Consider the following 22,161-nt stretch of genomic DNA (forward strand, 5'->3'; position numbering starts at 1 on the left):
TATATATATATATGTATATATGTAAGTATGTATGTATGTATGTATGTATATGTGTGTGTTCTTGTGAAATACGAACCAGCTTCTTCAGTACTTTTAATGTTGTATATTTCACATTCCAGTATTTCTTCTGTGTCCGTTTGAATAACTATTAAAATGTTAATATGAACACTCTCTTTGGCTGAATTGTGCCTCAGAAAGGATTCACACGCATTGTGATGCAGCCTCTAATGGGTACAGGACAGGGTATTTTATCATCGATTTCCAAGCAGGCGTCAATGTAAGGGTCCAGCAGGATCATGTTCGGGTACATTTTCTTTATCTTCCTCTCGCTTAGTATGTAAATCTGCCCGTTCACTGTGGCACATCCTGTGAAGAATTTGTTATCCAGGCAGTCCTCTTGAAGAACGGTCCACTCGTCTGTGTCGACGTCTAAGCGCAGAGTCTGTCCTCCAAGTAGATAGAGGGCGCCATTGAGCTCGGTTGCAAGAAGGTCATAGCTGGAAAAAAAATGCATATGTCTCTAACAAGATACTCAAGCCCTGTTCAGATTACACAAGTTCATTCCTAACATTGGCATGATTTGCTGGACGTAGGCTGTTTTGGGGATTCGTAAATGACCAATTGTCATCAGGACACAGGATTCAATATTTTTTTTTTAGTCTCTGAAGTTGTGGTCACACTAGAGTTTGATAATGTGAAATTCTGTCGTACAGCACTGCGAAAAGGGGCGGGATTAAACAAGATGATTACATTAAAAGAAGCAGGCTTGTTTTAACTTTCTGTCAAGAGAGGTCATGTTTTGATCCTTGATTGGTCTCACGCAGTCACGTGATACGATTTCGAAAGCTTGAACTTTGCACCGCAGCGACCTGTGGAACTTGATGCATGACCTTTCATTTCCGGTCTGACACATTCGCGTGTGTATGAATGCAAGTCTATAGGGAGAAAAGTGCAGTGTGGCCGAAGCTTAAGACTGGGGTGACCAACCCTGTTCCTGGAAATTTACCTTCCTGCAAATTTCAGTTGCTACCCATATCAAACACACCTGCCTGTACTTATCTTATGCCAGTCAGGTCCTAATTAAAGGGTTCAGGTGTGTTTGATCATGGTTAGAGCTGAACTCTGCAGGAAGGTAGATCTCCAGGAACAGGGTTAAGCACCCCCTGCTCTAAGGGGTTTCAAGTTTTGTTATTTGTTTAACTTAAATGAAAATATTTATAAGAAAGTTGGAATCTGGTAGCTATTGACATCCATAGTAGGGAAAAAAATTATAATGCTGTGTGTGCTATGCCAAAAATACTAGTGGTGGGCAAAGCGAGGCTTTGTGAAACACTGAAACAGTCGAAGCAAATGTGTCGAAGCTTCGAAACGTTTCGAAACCCTTTCTCTACAGTGACATCTAGTGGTCATTTTTTATGTATTGCACTGAAACAGCTTCAGCAAAGAACAGTTAAACAAATTGAGGCATTAAACCCCACTTTGTATGCTTGGTCCTTCAATTAATTTAGTACAGTGGTTTAGGTGTCAGTCTACCATGTGGGGATAGTAGGTTCGAAGCCAGCCTGATACAGTTGTTTTGAAATGCTTAAATACCAGTTGGTAATGCTTTGCTCTTGTATCGTTTTGTTTCAACATTAATCTGATATTCGAATAAACAATTTGTGAATAAATATGTCTTGTTTTGGTCTTAAAACAGGGTTGTTGCTAGATCAGAAACGGTGGCCTGAAGTTATCAAGAATTATTTATATTATTCATTAAATTTCCCATTTATAGTATTTTAATTATGTCCACCTAAACCCAACCATACTGTAAAAATATTTATTATTGTTTTACATTGTTACAAAAATGATGCTAAATTGATGGCGTAACTGCAGCTGTATCCTATTTAGGCTACACAAAACAGAAACATGATTAAAATACATAAAACCATGATTTCGGAGTATTTGTACAAGTCGGGAAACTCATGCAGAGCATAGAAACAGCATGCACACGCACAGTCCACTAGGCCATATGAGACAAGAGTTTTTTTCTTGACCTTGGCAGTCAAATGCAGATTCACCAGGTCTCGAAACGTTTCTAAGCTGATCGATACTTTGAATCGCTTTAGTCACGTGACTAGGTGTTTTGAAAAACTTTAGTCACGTGACTTGGGAGCTTCGGATCATGCTTCGGTGCAGTGTTTTGAAACACTTGCGCTTCGGGATCTCGACACTGTGTCGAAACATCAGTTTCACGTCAGCCATCCCTAAAAAATACTATGCGAGTCAATAGCTACTGATTTCCGACACACTTCATAATACCTTCTTTTGTGTTCAACAGAAAACATTCAGAAAAGTTGTGAGTACGTGATGACAGAATTTTCATTTTTGAGTGATCTATCTCTTTAAAACAGGAGCAAGTAACCAGCCCTCAAGGTCTGAAGACTTTGGATAGATTTCAAGTTGTATGCTATTGGAAATGGAATCAAACACTGTTGATAAGTAGACCTTGAAGGGCTCTAAAGCAGGGGTCTCAAACTCAATTTACCTGGGGGCCGCAGGAGGCAAAGTCTGGGTGAGGCTGGGCCGCATAAGGGATTTCACAAAAAAAAAAGTCCTCAAATGTCATTATTAACAGTTTTAATTATTTCTACTGAACATAAAGTGTCCTGAACATTAATAAAACATTGAGTGAAGATTATGAACAGTTCTTCTGAACATGGCATCTTTTGCCTAATTCTTGCTGCCAGAGACTTGACAGCGCTTCTTCTCACAAATCTGAACCACATTTGGCTTTAGAGCGGAAGCAGTTGAGACCCTCAGTATGGCATGAAGATGATCATCATTAAGTCTAGACCTGTACTTTGACTTATTGAAGTTCAAGGTGGAGAATAACTTCTCACACAAATATGTGCTCCCAAAAAGGCACATGGTCCGCTTGAACCCTACTCCAGTCACATCAGTCTGTACCAGTCTGTATACTGTATCTACCTATAATATATATAAGATGCAGGCTGTAGCTAGGTAGGTGGCAGGCTGCAGATAGGTAGCTAAGTGGGAGGCACAATGGCGGGAACAGCTTACCTTGGTTCTGGCCGGCGCGAGTTCCCTCCTAACACTTCCCGCCCGTCACAGCGTCTAACAAAGGGGCGTGGTGCGTGGTGACGTCACCGGCATCCCCGCCCCTTTATTTACACGGTGGGCGGGGAATGCCAGTGACCGCTGTGTACGGATAGAATCAGCGGAGCGGGGAGCGCTCTCTCTCCCCTCTCCGCTGATTCTGTCAGTTTACAGCGATCGGCGCGGGCCACAAAATATTGCACTGAGGGCCGCAAATGGCCCGCAGGCCGCGAGTTTGAGACCCCTGCTCTAAAGCATGTTGGACACACGTGGACACAATTGCTGTACTTGCCGTGGGAATGGAGAATAGGACACCACATCCCATTGATCGTCTCGTGGCCTGTACCTCTGAATCCCACTGTAAACATCTCCATTTTCATCCAGACCACAGGCCACATAAATTGAAGACCCCAGAGATACAATGGCTGCTCTTTCTACAGCCCGCACCATGGGGCTGACCTCATCCCATTCTTCTGCTCCAAGCACCAGTCTTTCAACATCGGCCACCGGTCCTTCATCCATACTACCGCCAAACACGAACAGCTGAAAGTCCAGAGCTGCCGAACAGTGGCTGTGTCTGGACTTCTTCATCGCTGGACCGTCAACCCATCGATTGTTGCCATGCTCATAAATGCTCACCCAGTCCACGCTATACCACAACACATCCCGGAAGTAGCCTCCAGTCACTACTATGTTGTCCCCTTTGAGCAAAAAAGAAAAAAGGTAAGACTAAAACCCTCTCCCTGGTAAATTGCTGTAAAATTATTAGTATGACTTTACTGGTAATTTTTTAAAAAATGCTGTTCGCACAGAGCAGATTTCAGGCAATTTACTGGTAATGTTACACTTTCTCTTTCTGGGCATTTGTTTGTAAAAAGGGCCTGTTCACTCCTGATTTTGTCACTGCCATTTACTGGTAACTTTCCAGAAATATCTGTGTGAAAAGGGCTAATGATGATGGAGTGTGTATTTGGAGATCAACATTTGTGCAAAGATCTGGACTCAAACAGTCACTCGATAAGTACAGGTATAGATTGAAGCAATGCTGAAACCAACCTCTCAAGTTCTCTCAAGTAAATCTCAAGAAACAAGATTGGTCAACTTTGACTTGAAACGTTCATTCTGGGAAAGGCATGCAACACCTCATGTGGAATCAAATAACAATCAAATGGAATGGAACCATGAAATCAGTGTAAGTTCACAATTCTACCTCACAAAGTTTTCATTTGGGCCTATTCCGCTGTGGTGATCCCTGACAAATAAGGGACTAAGCCAAAGGAAAGTGAATGAATGAATGAAATTTTCATTTGCATGGAGTAATTAATATTGGAGTCAGATTACAAGGTTTCTGCACATGTACAAGGTGTCTGCACACAACAAATGTTTTATTGATTTATTTATAGATAAATAATATAGATTGGTTTATCTAGAGTAAGAGTTTTGAGAGTTGTTTAGACCTTGAAATAAAGTAGCGTAGTTGGCCAAATAAAGCAGCTACAGCACTGCACAGTTCGAAACCGAGGCAGAGTCATATTGATTCGACGACATTATATTCCAAACAAAATATGAAGCCAATCAGTTGGTTCTTGTCACGTGACTCGCAGTGCGGCATTCTGAAAAGTTAGGATGTTTTCAGCTGGGGACACCTGGAATACACAATCGCGTCGTGCTGCAGTTCTTACTCATTTTGTAGACCACTGCTCTAACAAGTATCTGCTCTGCGAGCACCACGCACCACTTTCTCTAGTTTTGCACCAATTGAATTGATTTTTATCAGCCGTTGACGCAATGCACTAAAGTAAACATTTACAGCGCTTTGATTTGTAGGCTTTAGAGAACAGCCAATGCTGATCACATTGGTGTTATCGTACGCATCAAATTCATTACTCAGTGATTCCTCCGCGTACCACTAGAAGTAAGCCAGCGTACCATTAGTGGTACACGTACCCCAGTTTGAGAACCACTGATCTAGAGTAAGCGTTCTGAGAGTTGTTTAGACCAGGGCTGCTCAACCCTGTTCCTGGAGATCTACCTTCCTCCGAGGTTCAGCTCCAAGCCTGATCAAACATACTTGAATCAATTAAATAGGACCTGGAAAGCACTTGATAATTACAAACAGGTGTGTTTGATAAGGGTTGCAACTGAAATCTGCAGAAAGGTAGATCTCTAATGCTGCGTTCACACCAGACGCGACACGCGCATCAAGCGCAAGTGATTTACATGTTAAGTCAATGCAAACGCACGAATAGAAATCCTGCAGCACGATACGCGCGAATGGCATTCGACTGAGGGTGATTGAACAATTGAGCGTTTTGCGCCTTTGACGCGCTTAATGAGCGTTTCACGCTAATCTCTCGATTCCGAAAATCTGAACTTCAGCGTACATTCGCGCCGCGTTAACCAATCAGAAGCTTGCTCTTGTGGGGGCGTGATTGTGACGTAGAACCTGTTGTCGGTGTTCCGAGGGAAATCCTCCAGCCTTCACCGACAACAGTTCATCAAACTCGGCTTGGCTCAGTCAGAAGCACCGCTGAAAGCCTCCGTCATCCAGGTTAAGTTTCTGGAGGAGTTTATGAGCTCACAGAGCTGGATGCACCTCTGAAAGAATGTAGTGGACTCAGACACGGCCCTAAACGTATCGACGCTGTTTTGCAGTCTCCATAAAGCACATAAACACTGTTATTTTCTTCATAAAATCCATGTTAGCCATTTAGCTATGAAGCTAGAGTCTTCGGGCAGACAGAAGCCCTGCCCATCACGCAAATCCACGTCTGTTCTGATGTGAATTTGTGGGTTTGACGCGCGTATGAAGCGAGTAAACTTAAATGTTCACGCAGCTATTTACACGCGAATAGCGCGTTTTATTCGCGCATTCCGCGTCTGGTGTGAACACAGCATAAGAATAGGGTTGAGCACCCGTGGTTTAGACAATTTAGAGCCACTATAGTAGTGAAAGGCATCTGTTTAGCATCAGTTAAGTTGAATGGACACAATATTTCCTCATTATTTTTCGTTTTTGAAGAGAGGAAAAAACGAGCATCACTGCATGAACATACTAGTATTATAGTATTGTGCCCCTCCCCCCAAAAAAGTATTTATTGATACAAATCGGACTCATTGTGCAAGGACGAAAGTTTTTTGTGCATGAAAATTTTTAGGTTTACAACAAAACACAAACAATATTTTCAAACTCAGTATGCAAAAAACAGCATAAAATATCTTGTAAGAGGTTGTTACCTACTGCAGCCACGGAGTACTGTGTGAGACACTTCTTTTGCAGGGGTGGATGTGCCTGCCACCTTCCACTGTAGGGATGAAACTGATACAGCAGCTGCGTTTCTTCTTCATGCGGTCCACCGAGAACAAACAAAGTTTCCCTCGAGCGAGTCCTAGGCACAGACCTGCCCATAGTCCAGCTGCTGGGCAAGTTATCGTTCAGCCTACAAATGAGCTTAGCTCGTGGGTCTGAACTGTTGATCTTGGACAGAAGATCAGTGATGTAGGGAAGACTTAAGCACTCGGGCCTAACCAGGCCCACCAGCTCCATGAAGTCTTCTTCCCGACTTGGCTCAAAGGTCGCCCAGCGAAGGGCTACATCAAGGACCAGATCTTCCCTGGGAATGCTTAGGTTGTCGCTAGCAAGCAAATCAGCAATGCTCTCTTTCGAAAGACACAATAAGTCTTCCTCCGAGGCTATGGCGGGCAAGTGTGTCAAGACTACATCCCGGGCTGCTGCGTAAAGGTCCAGACAACCAAGATGCCAAGCATACCCCATCATACCCAAGCAGTTACTAAGATGCAGTTGCCTTTCCAAGAACTTGCAGCAAAGTAACCGAGCCTTGTCGATTTGGAGAAAATCAGCTGCCTCCAAAATATCAAGGACGTTCTTGGTGTCCAGGGTGAGTTTCAAGTTCTTTGTGAACTCCATTAGTGTGTGGAACTGCTGCGGCCCAACTCCCTTAATCTCAATATGCTTCCTGGAGCTCTCCCGACCCCCGCCAAAAAACAAGGCTCGGAAGTAGGGACTCAGTCTTGCCAAACGCTCACGGTTCACAAAAAACGATTCTTCTTCTACTTGGAGCACTACATCAGGTGCAACGTTGACAGCATCTGGATCCTGTTCAGCTACACTTTTCTCTGTATTTGGGCCCTGGTCGAGAGTATTTACTGTTTGTTTTTCACAAGCCATGACTGTGCTTGCTCTCCCGCCACTCACTTCTCCGCTGAAGCATATCAGATGACATTTATATCCTCACCCCAGTCTCTCACTCTGGGTATGGGGTCAGCAAGCAAAGGAAAGCGAGGGCTAAATATATATTGGCTAAAACGCTACAGAGGCCCTGTTTCGATAAGCACACTAAAACCTTTTGTAAATAATTAAAAGTAGGCTACAGCAAGCAAAAATTCTTATTGCTATTAATTGCTAAAACTTTATCATGATGTCTTGTATTATCATCTTGACCTGAAAAAAAATGGTTACTTTAACCGATATAATAATGACCCAAAAAACTGTGTCATTGTTTATACATGGTCATTAATGCTATAAACAAATTAAATTGCAAATTGAAGTACAACAGGCAATACTTTACAATAAAATATGATAAGTAAATGCTAGTGAATAGCCATAATATAGTTAAATGTCAAAGTGAACTAAAAAAAATTGTTAATAACTCCAAATTAACTCTTAATTCTGACTTTTAATGTTTTATTAGACATTAACTTAGAAATTAACATCACCTAAGATTAATTGATACTTTTGTAGTTGTCATTACATTGACTTTAGATAAATTAACTGACGTTAACAGAGTCTTACTGTAAATATTTAAAGAACTAAAGGTCTATAAAAAACGTCACAGAATTTTCAATGTCATAGGCCAGATAAATGTAAAAATGTCAGTGTTTGAAAATAATTTGCCTATTAAGTCTTAAAGAATTTTGGTGCTGTTATGAACAACACTGCTAATACAATAATCTGAACATTATTAAAGGGTACTCTAAATTTAGACATATATAATTATTCCTAGTATTTTGAAGTGTGCAGGATATCGTTATTGTGGATGTTCACTTTCACAATCTATTGAATATTGGCATACGTCTATTTAAAAGTATAATTTTCTAAAATTGAGTTTTATCTATATAACTTCAGTCTTCACATCAGTTTTAAATTCATTTTAATTGAATGCATAATTTGTCCAGGTTAGTACCGCAACTAACCACAAGAGGTAGCTGTTGGACAACTAAAAATTTTCAACCCACATATAATTTTCTTGTATTCAAAAAGTGTATAGTAAACACATACTGCGTAATAATGGTTTAAAAAGCTAGGTTGTGTTTGGTCATTCATGTAATACATTGTGAGTATATGCTGTACAGATCTTTCCCTCTAGCTGAAGTCTAATAATGTTCATTTGTCTAAAATTATTACTCTTTTCTTTTTCCCTAGAGAATTGATCTTCTCTTTTCAAACCAAAAAAATAAATAAAAAATGAGGCCCTGATTTCAAGTACAGCAGTTTTGAATTGTCTTAAATTCATTGAGGGTGAAACGGTTTCTCAAAAGATTGCTTTCTCCCCGTCGGGGAATCGAACCCCGGTCTCCCGCGTGACAGGCGGGGATACTTACCACTATACTAACGAGGAGTAAGTTGAAACAACTAGCAATAGTTGGTTATTAGAACATACAACTTGAATTTTTAAGCTTTATATACTTCTATATTTAATGAATGTGATTTTAGCCCTGAATTGAAATCTAAAAGAAAAAAAAAAAAAAATTTTTTTGTACTGAAACACAAACAACAAGTAAGCTCAACAGTCAAAAACAACAAAAATCAATGAAGTGAAAATGTTTTTTTTTCTCAATTATTATATATTTCACCTTACTTTTCTATTATTTATTTTCACTTCAGAACTTTTCTCTCAAAAAACATAAAAAAAAACTTTAAAAAATTTATCTCAAAATCTGTTCTGTTAAAAACATTTCCCTCAAAAACTGTTCTCATAAAAAATCCTCTCAAAAACCTGTTTTTCTTTTAAAAATATTTCTAAAAAAAAACTATTACCCCTCTCTTTTCAAAACCCTTTTCTCTTTTTAAAACCTTTTTCTACCAGAGAGCAACACGAGAGAAAAAAATATGGCTAACATTAGCATGCAGTACCAATCTCAACCAAAAGATGTCACTATCAGTATACAGGAATTCTGCTTAACCTCTGAATTGGTGGGACTTTTTATTTTTTAGAACATACTTAGTTTTTTCTGTCTAAACTTGTCTTGTCAAACTATATATTAATAGAGTATACAATTTTCAAGTGTGAATTTTCTCAATTTATAATGTTTATAAGTTACAAATCTTATGGCACTGGTTGTCATTACAACAGCTCATAACAGAGCAATCCTCAACAACTCTAAAGTGTCATAAATGCCATGATTAGATTTCTCCAAAACTGCAGTGATATCAAATTATCATAAGAACTTTCTATTAGTGTCATTTTTGTGGATCCATTTCTAATTAAAGAAACCAGATAACCCAAAGCTCTGAGACTTCGTTGAAGCTTTTTAAAAGCAATTTATTTCACACACCACTGAAACAATACATTCATAAACCACTCAGCAAACTCTTTTGCGGTGATGCACTTAAGACCAAACTCTTATACACGTTTTCTTTCTTCACACATCAACTCCCTCAAGACGAACAAAATTATACAAAATGCTGAAATGAAAAATCAAAACTGCATCACATGTGTAAACAGGACGCCTGTACCTGTCAAAACACCCAAAACATTTTCAAACGCAATCCATAAAAATAGGCCTATCCTTCCAGCACTATACAAACCAATACCATAGGAGCAGCACACATCATTTATATAAGAAAATATATATGCATTCTGCAACCACTTGAAGCATTGCACTGTGATGCTTGCAGATATATCTGTAATGTTGTCCATTTCCAGTTTCTGATTATGTTTGGCACTGTTAAGTTTACAACAGACACCAACACAACACTGTTTACTCCTTCACTTCAATATGTACAAATATTCAAGGACTAGTTCACCAAAAATAACAATTTAAAACATCGTTTACTTGCCCGGGTGTTGTTTAATTGCCGTATGAAGTTCCTCAAGTACCACACGAAGGGAATTGTTTTTAAAATCCTGTCACTCGCTCGTCCACATAATAAATATTTTTTTTAAAGACGCAAATGTATTAGAATGACTCCACGCGAGACGTGTCGAATATTTTAATACTTGTTTAAGTATACGACAAGGTTTACTAAAAAACAAACCGAGATTTCTTGTATTATTTGAGGAAAAACCACCGTGCCCGTCAGTGTGACTGCGCGTTCACGAGACCCTGAGCGCGGCAAATCACTAAAACTAGCCGGAGTTTTGATAATCAAAAGGAGTAAAAAGCTGACACAAAACACAATTTATATACCGTGTTCTTACTTCGTCTGAAGTTAATATATCCGTGGTTTTCGTCGCAAGGCAGCGTATTCACCTGTCAGCTGCCTTAGTTTTTTTTCTTCGTTCTGGAGATAATCATCTCTTTGACTAAACGCAGATGTTTTTCGTCTCTTTCTAGGATGATTTTCGTCGGTTTTTAAGCTTTGTACGTTGTACTCAAACTCACATTAATCCATCTTCGCGGTGCACTGTTTGCTATTTCTGAGGCGGAAAGACGCGCGCTCTTCTCGTGAACGCACACTTACAGAGAAACGGTCAAAATCAGTATTTCCGTTAAACGGTAGCCTAATTCGGTCTTATTTTTACCAAACACTATCGTTTATCTCTTGAAAGCGTATAATACACGGCACGGGATCGTTCTGTCATTTTTAATAGCTTATCCAGCTCATTTTGAGGAAAAGGAAATCAGTGAATTTTAACACCTGGGTAAGTAAACTTCCATTTTAAATGTTCAGATAAACCAACTCTTTCAAATGACACATATGCATATTTTCATGAGGTTTCAGAGACACTCGACCACATTCAGTTGCTTCACTACATAAAACACAGCCTACCACTGTTGCAGCATTTCGGGCTCCATACAAAACCGACTCTCAATCAGTTTCTACTGCACACTGAACTGGTTTGACATGGGAAATATAGACAGTAAACATAACTTGGACTTAGTTTTATAACTGGATTGTCACATCTCAACTCGCCTATCAATGATGTCTGTCAGTGTTGTAGACATAACTGACAATTCTGTCTTAGAGCATGGGTTTAAAAACACCAACATTAGGTTTATCTCTATTATGAATGGTATAACATTGAACAATTAGTGTAGTTTGTTGGCATCAACTAAACAAAAGTTCTGTTTTATCTAGCAGACAGATATATGCATAAAAATGATTTAAAAATATGTAACATGGCATTCATTTTCTAAGAGTAGATGCCATATTTAATGGGATAGTTCACCCAAAAAAATCAAATAAAAATTACTCGCCCTCAAGTGGCTCTAATGTTTCTTCTTTTTTTTTAATTGAACACAAAAGTCGTTGAAACCGGTAGTCACTGATGTCAAGAGCATATTAAAGAAATACTATGGAAGTCAGTGGTTACTGGTTTCCAAAATGTTTTGAAATGATGTTTGTGTTCAATATAAGAAAGAAACTGAAACATGTTTGGCTGATCGGAGTGTAAATAAATGATGACAGAATTATTAATTTTGGGTGAACTATTTCTTTATTTTAACGTCGGCTAAACAAAATGAAAAATAACTACTCCACTGCAGAAAACCAAACAAAAATGGGCTGTGAAATGATGAAAGTCAATGTTATAGGCGAGAAACTCTAAATGGCAACTAAATAGAGTTAAAAGGATCATTAATACTATTATTAATACTGCAATCGAAAAAATTATGTTGCATAATTATTCCAGTGGAGAAAAATGCAAAACAAAAAATGGTTTACAAAAAATCATATGCTGAAAAGTTGTACATCTATTCCTCAAAAAGTAATTTTCGTCGGTGATTAACTAAATTTGCCATCTACCTTGACTAAATCATCTCGAAAAACGTGAAATGAATGATGATGTGTTTTTTTGGCAGGGTTTTAACTGCGATAAATAAAACCTCAATCGACACAACGCATTAATAGCAGCAGAATCCAGACAGACAACAGACTCCTCATCGCAGAGGATCGGCTATATATCTATCAAAATAAAAGCTGTGCTGATTTAACGTCACATCATGGCTTCAGTTTAAACTCCATGACAATCATCATGGAAGACCAGTCGACTTCCTACTTGTTCACATTCAGACTCACACACACACACACACATGTGGCCTAGAGGTTTCACTTTCTCCGCCGTCATAACGTTCATTCGTCGTCAAAGTTCTGCTGAAGCAGAAAGTTTGCCGCGAGGTTCTCGTTCTTCTCGCAGGCGAAGTACGCTTGAATGACGAGACCTTCAGGAAACCCCAGAGCTTTTAACTGGAGGAAAAAGATAACATGAATTTAAGATTGTGCAAAATATTCAGACTATTTAAAGTTTTAGACAATTTTCATTACTTTAAATAGAAGTTATGCTAACACAATGCCATTAATACAATTATAGTAATTTATACACAATTGTAAAAACCTATTTGGGCGAGGCAAAACCAAATAATTTGAACGTAAGAGTAAAAACATAAGTGAATTATTCTTAATGTTTTTCTCTCATGTAAATACATTTATATATTTATTATATGAATAAAAAAAACATAATATTTAGAGTTATTAATTTAATGCAACTATTTAAGAAACATTATTTTCAACTGACAAACCATAAAAACAAAAAAAATACATGTTAATTGGAAAAATAATAATTTAGTATTGGTAATTTCATATGTATTTACATAAGAAAATTAGGGCTGTCCAATGATTGAAAAAACTAACGTAATTAATCATATTTTTTTGTAATTAATCATGATTAATCACAAAACCCCGTATTTATTACAGAAATAAAAACACAGGCATGTAAGTGCCATTTGAATTTCAAAACAATCAATGCCAATAACAGACAAAAATGATTTGCATGTTGGATTCTAAGTCGACTACACACACACACACAACGCGCGCAGTGCAGCGCACACAGTGAGTGAGGAATCCCTTCAGATTCATCAACACACACGATTGCGTTCATCAAATTTGCTTAAACTGAGCTTACTAAAGTATGGCTGTATTTTACAAGCAAGGATTCTGACACAGCAACGTGAATCAGACGCTTTACAAAAGTTGCATGTAGGGGGAAACACGTCAAACCAATGAAATGTGAGGGCTCATGGAAGCAGCTTAAAGGCAGAGAATACGGCTGTCTCTGACAGCTTGCAACTTCATCAGCCATTTTCACTGAGTACATTTACATGGACACCAATCCTCCGCTTTTATGATTAAGATAATATTGATTAAGAGTTTACCATGTAAGCAGTGATTTTTTGATTATCTTAAAAGATCACGCAAGTCCCGAAATGCGAACGTTTTTCTTTCCGTTCGCCATGCGGTATCAAATTCCATTAAAACATCCTGAATGAAAATCTGCTAAATGAGAGTGAACTGCTGAACTGCAGTTAAAGTCTAAAGATTAAAAATGGAGCACCCGAAATCCCATGAAACTCTGGAGGAAACGCAGGCACATTAATTGTTTTATACTAAAACTTTCCTTCTAAAAGCGCATCCTTTTTCTTATCTAAATTTCTTTGCACGTTAAACACACGGCGGGCTGGAGCAAGCTGAACTGGAGCACTAGGCAAACGGCAATCACGCCGCCCTCAACCCGAAAGTGACTGGTTCGCAGATGAAAGTAGGATGGTGAGGGAGGGGGTGGGTGTAGCGGATGAAAGTGAGCCCCGGGGGTTTGCGTACTATTCTGCTGCTCAAGGCGGCCTAAGTCGCCTCCATGCTTGCGATGCTCACGATGTCCGTGAACACACGTCAGCCACAACAGGAAATAAAAAAAGCTGCAACTGCGTTATTTTTTTAATGCGCTAAATATTTTATATTAATCACTTGCGTTAACGCGATAATTTTAACAGCCCTGAAAAAATACATATTTTTCTTTTCTCTTTCCCAAAATTGCACTACTGTTAACATGCAACTCTAAAATAAACCATGCATATTCTTAATAATAATTTTCTGCACATATTTCCAGTTGTATTTCATTATATATGTATATAAACAATTGTATTATTTTAGTTTTATTTCTTATTTTAAACTGTCAGTGTTTTTTATGGATTTCCATTTCTACATTTGCCCAAAATTAAACTATAAAAATAACGTAGTGTTAAAAACACAGAAAGGTCTTCATTGTAGCTATAATTGTTATTTCGGACAACATAAGTATGTCACAATACTAGACTTAGATATTAATCAACACTGAAATTTTAAAACTGTCCATTTCCGGCTAACATTTTAGCGTGTCCTTAAACAGTGCTGCTTTGCCGTTGTTTACGTGCTCAATAGAAATGACTGTCTGTGAAGGTCATCAGCTCACCGAACCCACCGCTGTTTACTGAGTGTAACCACAGATACTGGGACACTGGAGCGTTTTAGTCACATCAATCAGCTGGTTTGTCTATAAGCTGACATACGAGTGATTCACTGATGAATCAGCTTTAAAATGCTCCAGTGTCCCTACTCCGTAAAGACCAGTAAGTTTGGGGAACTGATGACCTTCATGGCCAATCACAGTCATTTCTGTTGAGCATGTGATCACAATGGCAAATCAGCGCTGTTAAAGAACACACTCAACAGCGCTCAAATGTTAGCGGGAAATGGACGTGTATAAGATTTCAGTATCGATTGGAACCGAATTCCAGTATCTTGACAACACTAGTAGTTTTTATTTAAATAAAAATATAAACTTATTTTGTTTCCAAGTTGCTTTTTTTTACATTTTATACCTAATTTAAGCAACATCAACCACACCAAGAGCTAGTTAAATTCACTATTTAATATCAATGTCATGAATATTTCAGAACTGATTGTACCCTCTCGATGGCCTCTTTCTCCTGGGGTGTGACCTGTATGTAGTTGGTCTGTGGTGCAGCGGGAGCTTCAGCTTCAGGCTCGTTCAACATCTGCACAAACCGCTCCTGATGCTGCGTGATTTGCTGCATATATAGAAAGAAACAACTAAATTCAGCAAAGCACATCCTGGAGTGTGCAACAGTAGCTATGTTTTCATCCAAAGTTGCTAATTAAATTTATGCGCAAAAGTTGAATATCGCATAAAAGACGTGCGAATAAAGTATCGTTTACATCCAATGAGTCGAAGAGAACAAAAATGTCACTTCCTGATTAACTGGTGCCAAATATCAAAAGTAAAAATGGAATTTATTGCGGTAGGAGAAGATGAATGAATTTTTTCCTTATTTAATAAATGACTTGCGGCTCAGAAGACAATATCGACACGCAATGAACACGTGATTGCATTTGAAGACGTCAGGCGCAGAGCACAGACTCTCTTGACAGTTAGATAATTATTAATATAACAACACAAATACTGAAATGTTTAAGGCGTTTTAGAATAACTAAGACAACGTTTTAGATGTTTTACAATGTGCACACACATTTTTATCATCACGTGATCTCTTATAACAAAATCACATGACCTTTTTTTTCTCCGATGTGCAAACTAGAATTTGTTCGGTTTCCATCTCAGTTTATGCGCAAAATAAGATAAAAATAGATAAAAATTAGTGGATGGAAACATGGCTAGTGTGTTAAAAACTCAAACAGGAAATTAATTTGTGACGTTTAAATTCAATCAAGTCTGTGTGAGCCTGAAGTTAAAAAGAGACTTTCATTGTAGTTTTTTGATGTATAAAATATCTGAAACCCAATAGAGTAAAACCACTTGCTTGTAGTTAAGATTGCTCTATTGGTTGGGTAGGTTATTTGTGGGGCACAGTCTATGCTCTACATGTGGGCTCAGTGCTCTGTGGGGTGGAATCTGTATACAATTGGGCGGGTCAGTGCTCTGTGGGGCAGAGTCTGTGCTCTATTGAATGGGTCAGTGCACTATTGGTTGGGTCAGTGCTCTATTAGATGGGTCAGTGCTCTATTGGTTGGGTCAGTGCTCTATTAGATGGGTCAGTGCTCTATTAGATTGGTCAGTGCTCTATTGGATGGAGTCTGTGCTCTATTGGTTGGGTCAGTGCTCTATTAGATGGAGTCTGTGCTCTATTGGATGGCGTATGTGCTCTATTGGATGGAGTCTGTGCTCTATTGGATGGAGTCTGTGCTTTATTGGGTGGAGTCTGTGCTCTATTAGGTGGAGTCTGTGCTTTATTGGGTGGAGTCTGTGCTCTATTAGGTGGAGTCTGTGCTCTATTGGGTGGAGTCTGTGCTCTATTGGATGGGTCAGTGCTCTATTAGATGGAGTCTGTGCTCTATTAGATGGAGTCAGTGCTCTATTGGATGGAGTCTGTTCTCTATTAGATGGAGTCTGTGCTCTATTGGATGGAGTCTGTGCTCTATTGGGTGGAGTCTGCTCTATTGGGTGGAGTCTGTGCTCTATTGGATGGAGTCTGTGCTCTATTGGATGGAGTCTGTGCTCTATTGGATGGAGTCTGTTCTCTATTGGTTGGGTCAGTGCTCTATTAGATAGAGTCTGTGCTCTATTGGTTGGGTCAGTGCTCTATTAGATGGAGTCTGTGCTCTATTAGATAGAGTCTGTGCTCTATTGGTTGGGTCAGTGCTCTATTAGATGGAGTCTGTGCTCTATTAGATGGAGTCTGTGCTCTATTAAATGGAGTCTGTGCTCTATTGGATGGAGTTTGTGCAGACCAGCAGTCTATGGGGTGGCATTTGTTGTCTAGAAGTGGTGTAGATGCTCCATTGGGTAGAGTCAGTGCTCTGTGGACAGGATCATTGCTTAGCTCCGCCCACCTGCAGAAGTTGTGGGTTGTCTCGGCCGAGCTGCTGCAGCAGTGCAGGCAGAAGCGATGGGTTCTGCTGGATGATCTGCCGCATCTGTTGAAACTGCGGCTGGTGCCTCAGGAACTCCAATGGGTTTGCAGATGCCTGCGCACCGCCAGACTCTGCACCTGTTCACAGGACAGAAAAAGCTAGATCTGAGACTAAAACTAGAGAGAAGCTAAAGAAAAAAAAGTATTTTCTTTGTTTTGACCGCACTGTATTGCATAATATGCTGTAATTTATTTTGTTTGTTCTGCATTCGTAGTTTATAGGCATAAAGAGGTTTGAAATACAATATCTGCTATCAATATTGCATGAAATAGATAAATATGTCAATATGTGCTGTGCTGCACACTTTTATTTTAGTAACAGTGTAGTTCAGAAAGCATCTGATGAACTATATAAGTCAGCTACACAGTGTTTGGTTTTTAACTCGAGCATATCTGACCTCATTGGACTTAACATATTAATGAAAAAAGTAAAAAAAGGCAGAGGTTATACACTTGAGAATTCAATGCCATTTACAAGATAGAGATTTTCTGGACATTTTTCTGTTTTATTATTTTTTTGGAAAAAAACTGTTTGTTCATCAATTTCAGAAACACTTGAATAAACAAAATGTAAAATAAATCATAAAAACACTACATTAACTACAACAAAAATATTTATTAAAGTTTTAGTTTTAATAGTTTTCTCTGTGAAACTTAAACTGTGAATTACTTTAGAAGATTTTGAGCTAATTTTAAGTCTTAAACTTCACGAGTTAAAATGCAGTTCATATTTTTGTCTATTTTAGACAATAATTATTTGTTTTCATATTTTTCCCCCAAGTGCAGACTATTGGCAAATTGCAAGGAAAACCTTTGGGAGTCTATCTGTACACTACTGTATCCACAAAAGTTGAGCTTTTTCAAAACACATCTATGCATTGTAACCTTGCATGCACAATTATGAGCCAAAATGGGGGAAATCCACCACATTTTAAAAAGAAATAAATAGTTTAACCAGCTTTTCAAGCAGTTTTAAATCAAATGTGGGTCAAATGGACTCTGAAAACAATAAAGCCGGGGTCACACTGCACTTTTCGCCCCATAGACTTCCATTCAAACCCATGTTTGACAGGTTTTGCATGTCGCTGCATTCAAAAGTTCAAGTTTGGTGAACTCTGATCTGCAATTTCACATCATGTGAGACAAGTAGAAGATCAAAACATGACCTCTTTGTACAGAAATGCGAAACATGGTGCAATTGCTTGCTTTATCGATGTCTAATCATCTTGTTTCATCCCGCCCTTTTCGTAATGTCCCACAACAGAATTTCAAATGTTAATATTCTAGTTCAAGGGTGTCAAATTCAGTACCTGGAGGGCCACAGCCCTGCAGATTTTAGTTCCAACCCTGCTTCAACACACTTACCTGGGGTTTTTAAACAAGCCTAAAAGACTCAATTAGTTTGATCAGGTGTGTTTAATTAAGGTTGGAACTAAACTGTTTAGAACATCAGCCCTCCAGGAACTGTGATTGACACCTGTGCTCTAGTGTGACCGCGGCAAACCCATCAAATTCACAGCTTTTAACACTATTTATTAGAGTCAAATAATGTTTGATGAGCAGAAACAACAATGATCAAATTTCCCAAACTTAGATAATCCACTCATGGACAAATACTCAAGACTCTATCAGCTGTGCAACTGAAATAAAATTCGCTGAATGAGCAGGAATGCAGCAGCTGCTGGACAAACACTGTCCTGAACTCATGTGGACTCACCGGCGGCGGCAGGTGGAGGCTGAGCTCTCTGTGGTGCTGGAGGAGTCGGGTTGGACGAGGGTGTGGGTCGAACTACTTCCTGTGGAGGCTGCTCTGACTCTGCTGGAATACCCTTGAAGAGCAGAGATTTCATATTTCAGTGATTTATTAAGAAATTAAGTTGAACCCATTGTCTATATCCTTTATGTAATTTACTGGTGCATTAGAACTCAATTAATGAACTATTATTATTATAAAATATGCATTACTAAATTTACCTAATAATATGTAATTATTATAGAATATACCATAATAAATTGAATACAATGTTGATTTTATTATGATTTAACAATATTATTATATTTAATACAATATTTAATTAAAAGAAAATGTACACTTTTCTTCTTTTTACAAAATAACTACATGAGCATTTTTATCACACAAACATTAAATCTGTAGCATATTTTTATGTTTTTGTAAATAATACTACATTTTTAAAGCAACAACAATTATCATTGTTGTTAATTATGTTACTTTATAAATATTCGCTCAATGGTTTTCATTTTTGCAGGTAAATGTACTTTTTTGATTTACTTATATTTTTTATTTTATCTTTTTCAAATGTTTATATGAATGTTATATATATTATATACTAACATAATTTTGCATAATACATTTTTTACTCATTTTAATTACTGGAATTATCTTTTTAGCATAGCTATTTCGTGCTAAATGGTGCAAATTAGTTTAAATTTCTTCAAATTTCTTTCTTATATTTTTTACCATCTTTTTATAATATGGGATACATTTATTAATATTTTTTGGTAAATATTTTTTCAATTAAAAAACAAAACTAAATGGATTCAATATAAACGCAAATGTTGCTAAAAAGTCTACAGAAATGTTCCACATTTCAAGTGAAAATTGACCAGAAACATCATTTAATGTTGACTAAGAAATACTATAGTTTCGTTAGTATTTTTTTCCCATTTTCTGGAAACACTAACAAAACATTTGTTGCTTTACTACAGTAAACAAACAAGTAAGTTACTCTCACCGTAAGTAGGTACTCCACGGCTCTGTCCGGGTTGTTGAAACTTGCTCTTAAAGCAGCGATCACCTGTTCCCTCTCATAACCCATCGACATGATTTCCGTCACCAAATTCTCATACGCTTGACCTGTAACTATAAAAACACAAGTTGACAAATATTAAAGCTTCATTCATCTCCACTGTATCTGGTTTACAGCGGAACTAAAAGCCCAAACATACCTAGTATCGATGCAGCTGCTTCTAAAAGACTCAATTCATCTGTGAGGCTAAACAAAACAGACAACAAATTTAAGCATTTTCAATTTTTTTTTTAAAAATAAAATAAATGTGGGCGTGGCCATACCTGGCCTCTGATTGGGCGATGGCCTGCTCCTCTTGGCCCTGGATCTCCTCTTCTACGACTGGAGCAGGAGTAGCGCTAACGGGTTCAGTTGTTTCTACAGTATCCTCCGATGCAGCAGGGGGCGCTGTGACGGGTGGGTCAATCGGCTCCACTGATGCAGCTGGTTCTACAGGAGCAGGATCAGGGGTCGTTTCAGGCACTATGGAGGCATTAGGAGGCGCAACAGGAGTCGTGGGTTGATGTGTGGGGGTTTCGGACACTGGTACAGGAGTGGGAGTTTGTGGCGACGCTGCAGATTTTGGCTGTAGGGGGAGAAAAACAACTGCACAGAGAACTATAGCCACCAAATTCAAGGCTAGCTAAGTTGTGAAATATTTAAATATGGCAAAAATAATCCTAAATTATGTAGTGTTTCAATTCCATGTGCTTAAGAAAATTAAGTCGACACTTCTTGGAAAAATGGAGCTAAGCATCAACAATAAAAAAAGATTAATTGTTACGATACTTTAATTGGATACTTTAAACGATACTTTAATTGATCCTCAGAATTATTCAACAACAAATTTAAGTAAAATATTTAGTTTTTTTAACATTTTTTGCATTCAGATGATAATGTTGTAAAAAACATCTCCATTAGAGCTGCACGATTCTGGCTAAAATGAGAATCGAGATTTTTTTTGCCTAAATTAAAGATCACGATTTTCTCACAATTCTGTAGATGTAAAATAAAGGTTATGAGTGGGCTATTATTATTGTTATTCTCAAACATGTGGTAAATCAGCAATAGGCTTTGTGTACCTGTACTGTTGGTTAAAATGCTAAATTTTGTATAGACTTGGAATAGTGGACTTGAACAGACTTTAGTTTTGTCCTGGTCATTAATGCTGGTGATAATTCTGATGTTGAATTATTGTGTTTGAGACGTATGCTTACAATCTGTCATTTTTTGCTTTAAATTTGTCACTGACGTGATTTTCGTGAATACAGAAGACTGGGCGGGTTTTGGAAACTTTTTGAGTTGGAATCAGTCAGCTACATCTGGAAACACTGTGTGCGCTTTCGGTTTAATTTTGACTGCTAAGAGCAGTTCACTTCCCGCGCGCCTCCCAAACGATAACTCTGTGCCACAAACTAAACGTTATTTTAAACATTACTACCTGTTATTCATGAATCACAGCCTATGCAGGTTCTGTTCACTAAAGTAGACTTCATTCAGAGGCACGCGCGCCCGATCTCTGTGTGGTAACAGCTGATGGTCATCTCATGTCATGTGTGATTTTGAGGTCGCAAATGCATTACATAAAGACAGAAATGTCATTTTTGGGGTGAAATATATCTTATAAATACAGCATGTGACTCTTTCAACACCATTTGGAGGTGTCCACATTCCTGAACAACGAATGTAAAACAATGTGAAAACTTGCGCGGAAACAATGTGAACAATGTGAAAACTTCCACCATTGCTTCTCTCCTCAATTTGAAAATATGGTTGACAGAATCGTAGAAATGCTGGATTAAGATCGTCTAGGGGGTTGAATCGAGATCGCGATCTTTTTACGATTAATTGTACAGCTCTAATCTCCATGTACACGAATTTGTGAAAATTGCTAATACATTATGCAATACGTGGCAGTAGGCGCACAGTAGATGGACACGTATTGCCGATTTCGAGGATAACAATTTATTTTTAAATCTGTGCTGTCCAAAACATTTCTGTTTGGGAAAAAAATTGTTAAATACATCCAATTGGTCTACTTATTTAATCCAGTTATCCAATCACAAAATCCATTGAAGAGTTTTTGTTTTTTTTGCGCATCTTGAAATTTATCTGTTAATAGTGTTTCTCGCATATTAAGCATTTTATTATGCAATATCATAGCTACTGACTTTGTGAAACAATATACTCAATATACCTAATATAAATAAATCTGAAAAATCTATAAAACCAGAAAGACATCAGAAAGAAGTCAATAGCAATGTTTCCATCCAAAAATGCGAATGAACTTGATGCGCAAAACTGGAAT

The 22,161-nt window shown here is 38.1% G+C and overlaps 2 protein-coding genes and 1 non-coding gene across 7 annotated transcripts in view; all 3 read right to left on the reverse strand.

Moving 5' to 3' along the window:
• Positions 1-57: 57 nt before the first annotated feature.
• LOC101884662 (kelch-like protein 12) lies at positions 58-8,738 on the reverse strand. Of its 3 annotated transcripts, none has more exons than XM_073937024.1 (3): positions 6,337-8,738; positions 3,446-3,800; positions 58-497 (listed from the first exon to the last, which is right to left on the reverse strand). In XM_073937024.1, the coding sequence occupies exons 1-3, from the start codon at positions 7,286-7,288 to the stop codon at positions 191-193; spliced, it is 1,614 nt and encodes a 537-aa protein (XP_073793125.1). In that variant the 5' UTR covers positions 7,289-8,738; the 3' UTR covers positions 58-190. The 3 variants fall into 3 exon arrangements, with proteins under 3 accessions (XP_073793125.1, XP_021325190.2, XP_073793126.1); XM_021469515.3 differs by having other exon boundaries at positions 3,392-3,800; XM_073937025.1 differs by lacking the exon at positions 58-497 and having other exon boundaries at positions 3,392-3,800; positions 6,341-8,738.
• On the reverse strand, positions 8,667-8,738 carry trnad-guc (transfer RNA aspartic acid (anticodon GUC)). The gene has a single exon. It is a non-coding gene; the product is annotated as a tRNA-Asp (tRNA).
• A 903-nt stretch (positions 8,739-9,641) lies between these two features.
• Positions 9,642-22,161, reverse strand: part of rad23ab (RAD23 homolog A, nucleotide excision repair protein b) — a 15,075-nt gene continuing 2,555 nt past the window's right edge. For all 3 annotated transcript variants that reach the window (NM_001037687.2, XM_073936613.1, XM_073936612.1), the window contains 7 exons: positions 20,138-20,439; positions 20,014-20,060; positions 19,800-19,927; positions 18,764-18,875; positions 16,967-17,124; positions 15,064-15,186; positions 9,642-12,529 (listed from right to left, as the gene is read on the reverse strand). In NM_001037687.2, the coding sequence (NP_001032776.2) occupies positions 12,416-12,529; positions 15,064-15,186; positions 16,967-17,124; positions 18,764-18,875; positions 19,800-19,927; positions 20,014-20,060; positions 20,138-20,439 (984 nt within the window). In that variant the 3' untranslated portion in view covers positions 9,642-12,415. The remainder of the gene's footprint in view (positions 12,530-15,063; positions 15,187-16,966; positions 17,125-18,763; positions 18,876-19,799; positions 19,928-20,013; positions 20,061-20,137; positions 20,440-22,161) is intronic.

The sequence above is a fragment of the Danio rerio genome, chromosome 22 (genome assembly GCF_049306965.1).
Source record: "Danio rerio strain Tuebingen ecotype United States chromosome 22, GRCz12tu, whole genome shotgun sequence".
Taxonomy (NCBI): domain Eukaryota; kingdom Metazoa; phylum Chordata; class Actinopteri; order Cypriniformes; family Danionidae; genus Danio; species Danio rerio.

Excerpts from the sequence above, each read along its gene's own strand:
- LOC101884662 (XM_021469515.3), bottom strand. The coding sequence starts at position 7,288 with ATGGCTTGTGAAAAACAAACAGTAAATACTCTCGACCAGGGCCCAAAT. Across the intron at positions 3,801-6,336 it reads GTACTCCGTGGCTGCAGTAG|GGGACAACATAGTAGTGACT; the intron begins GTAACAACCTCT and ends TTTTGCTCAAAG. Across the intron at positions 498-3,391 it reads TCCTATTCTCCATTCCCACG|CTATGACCTTCTTGCAACCG; the intron begins GCAAGTACAGCA and ends TTTTTTTTCCAG.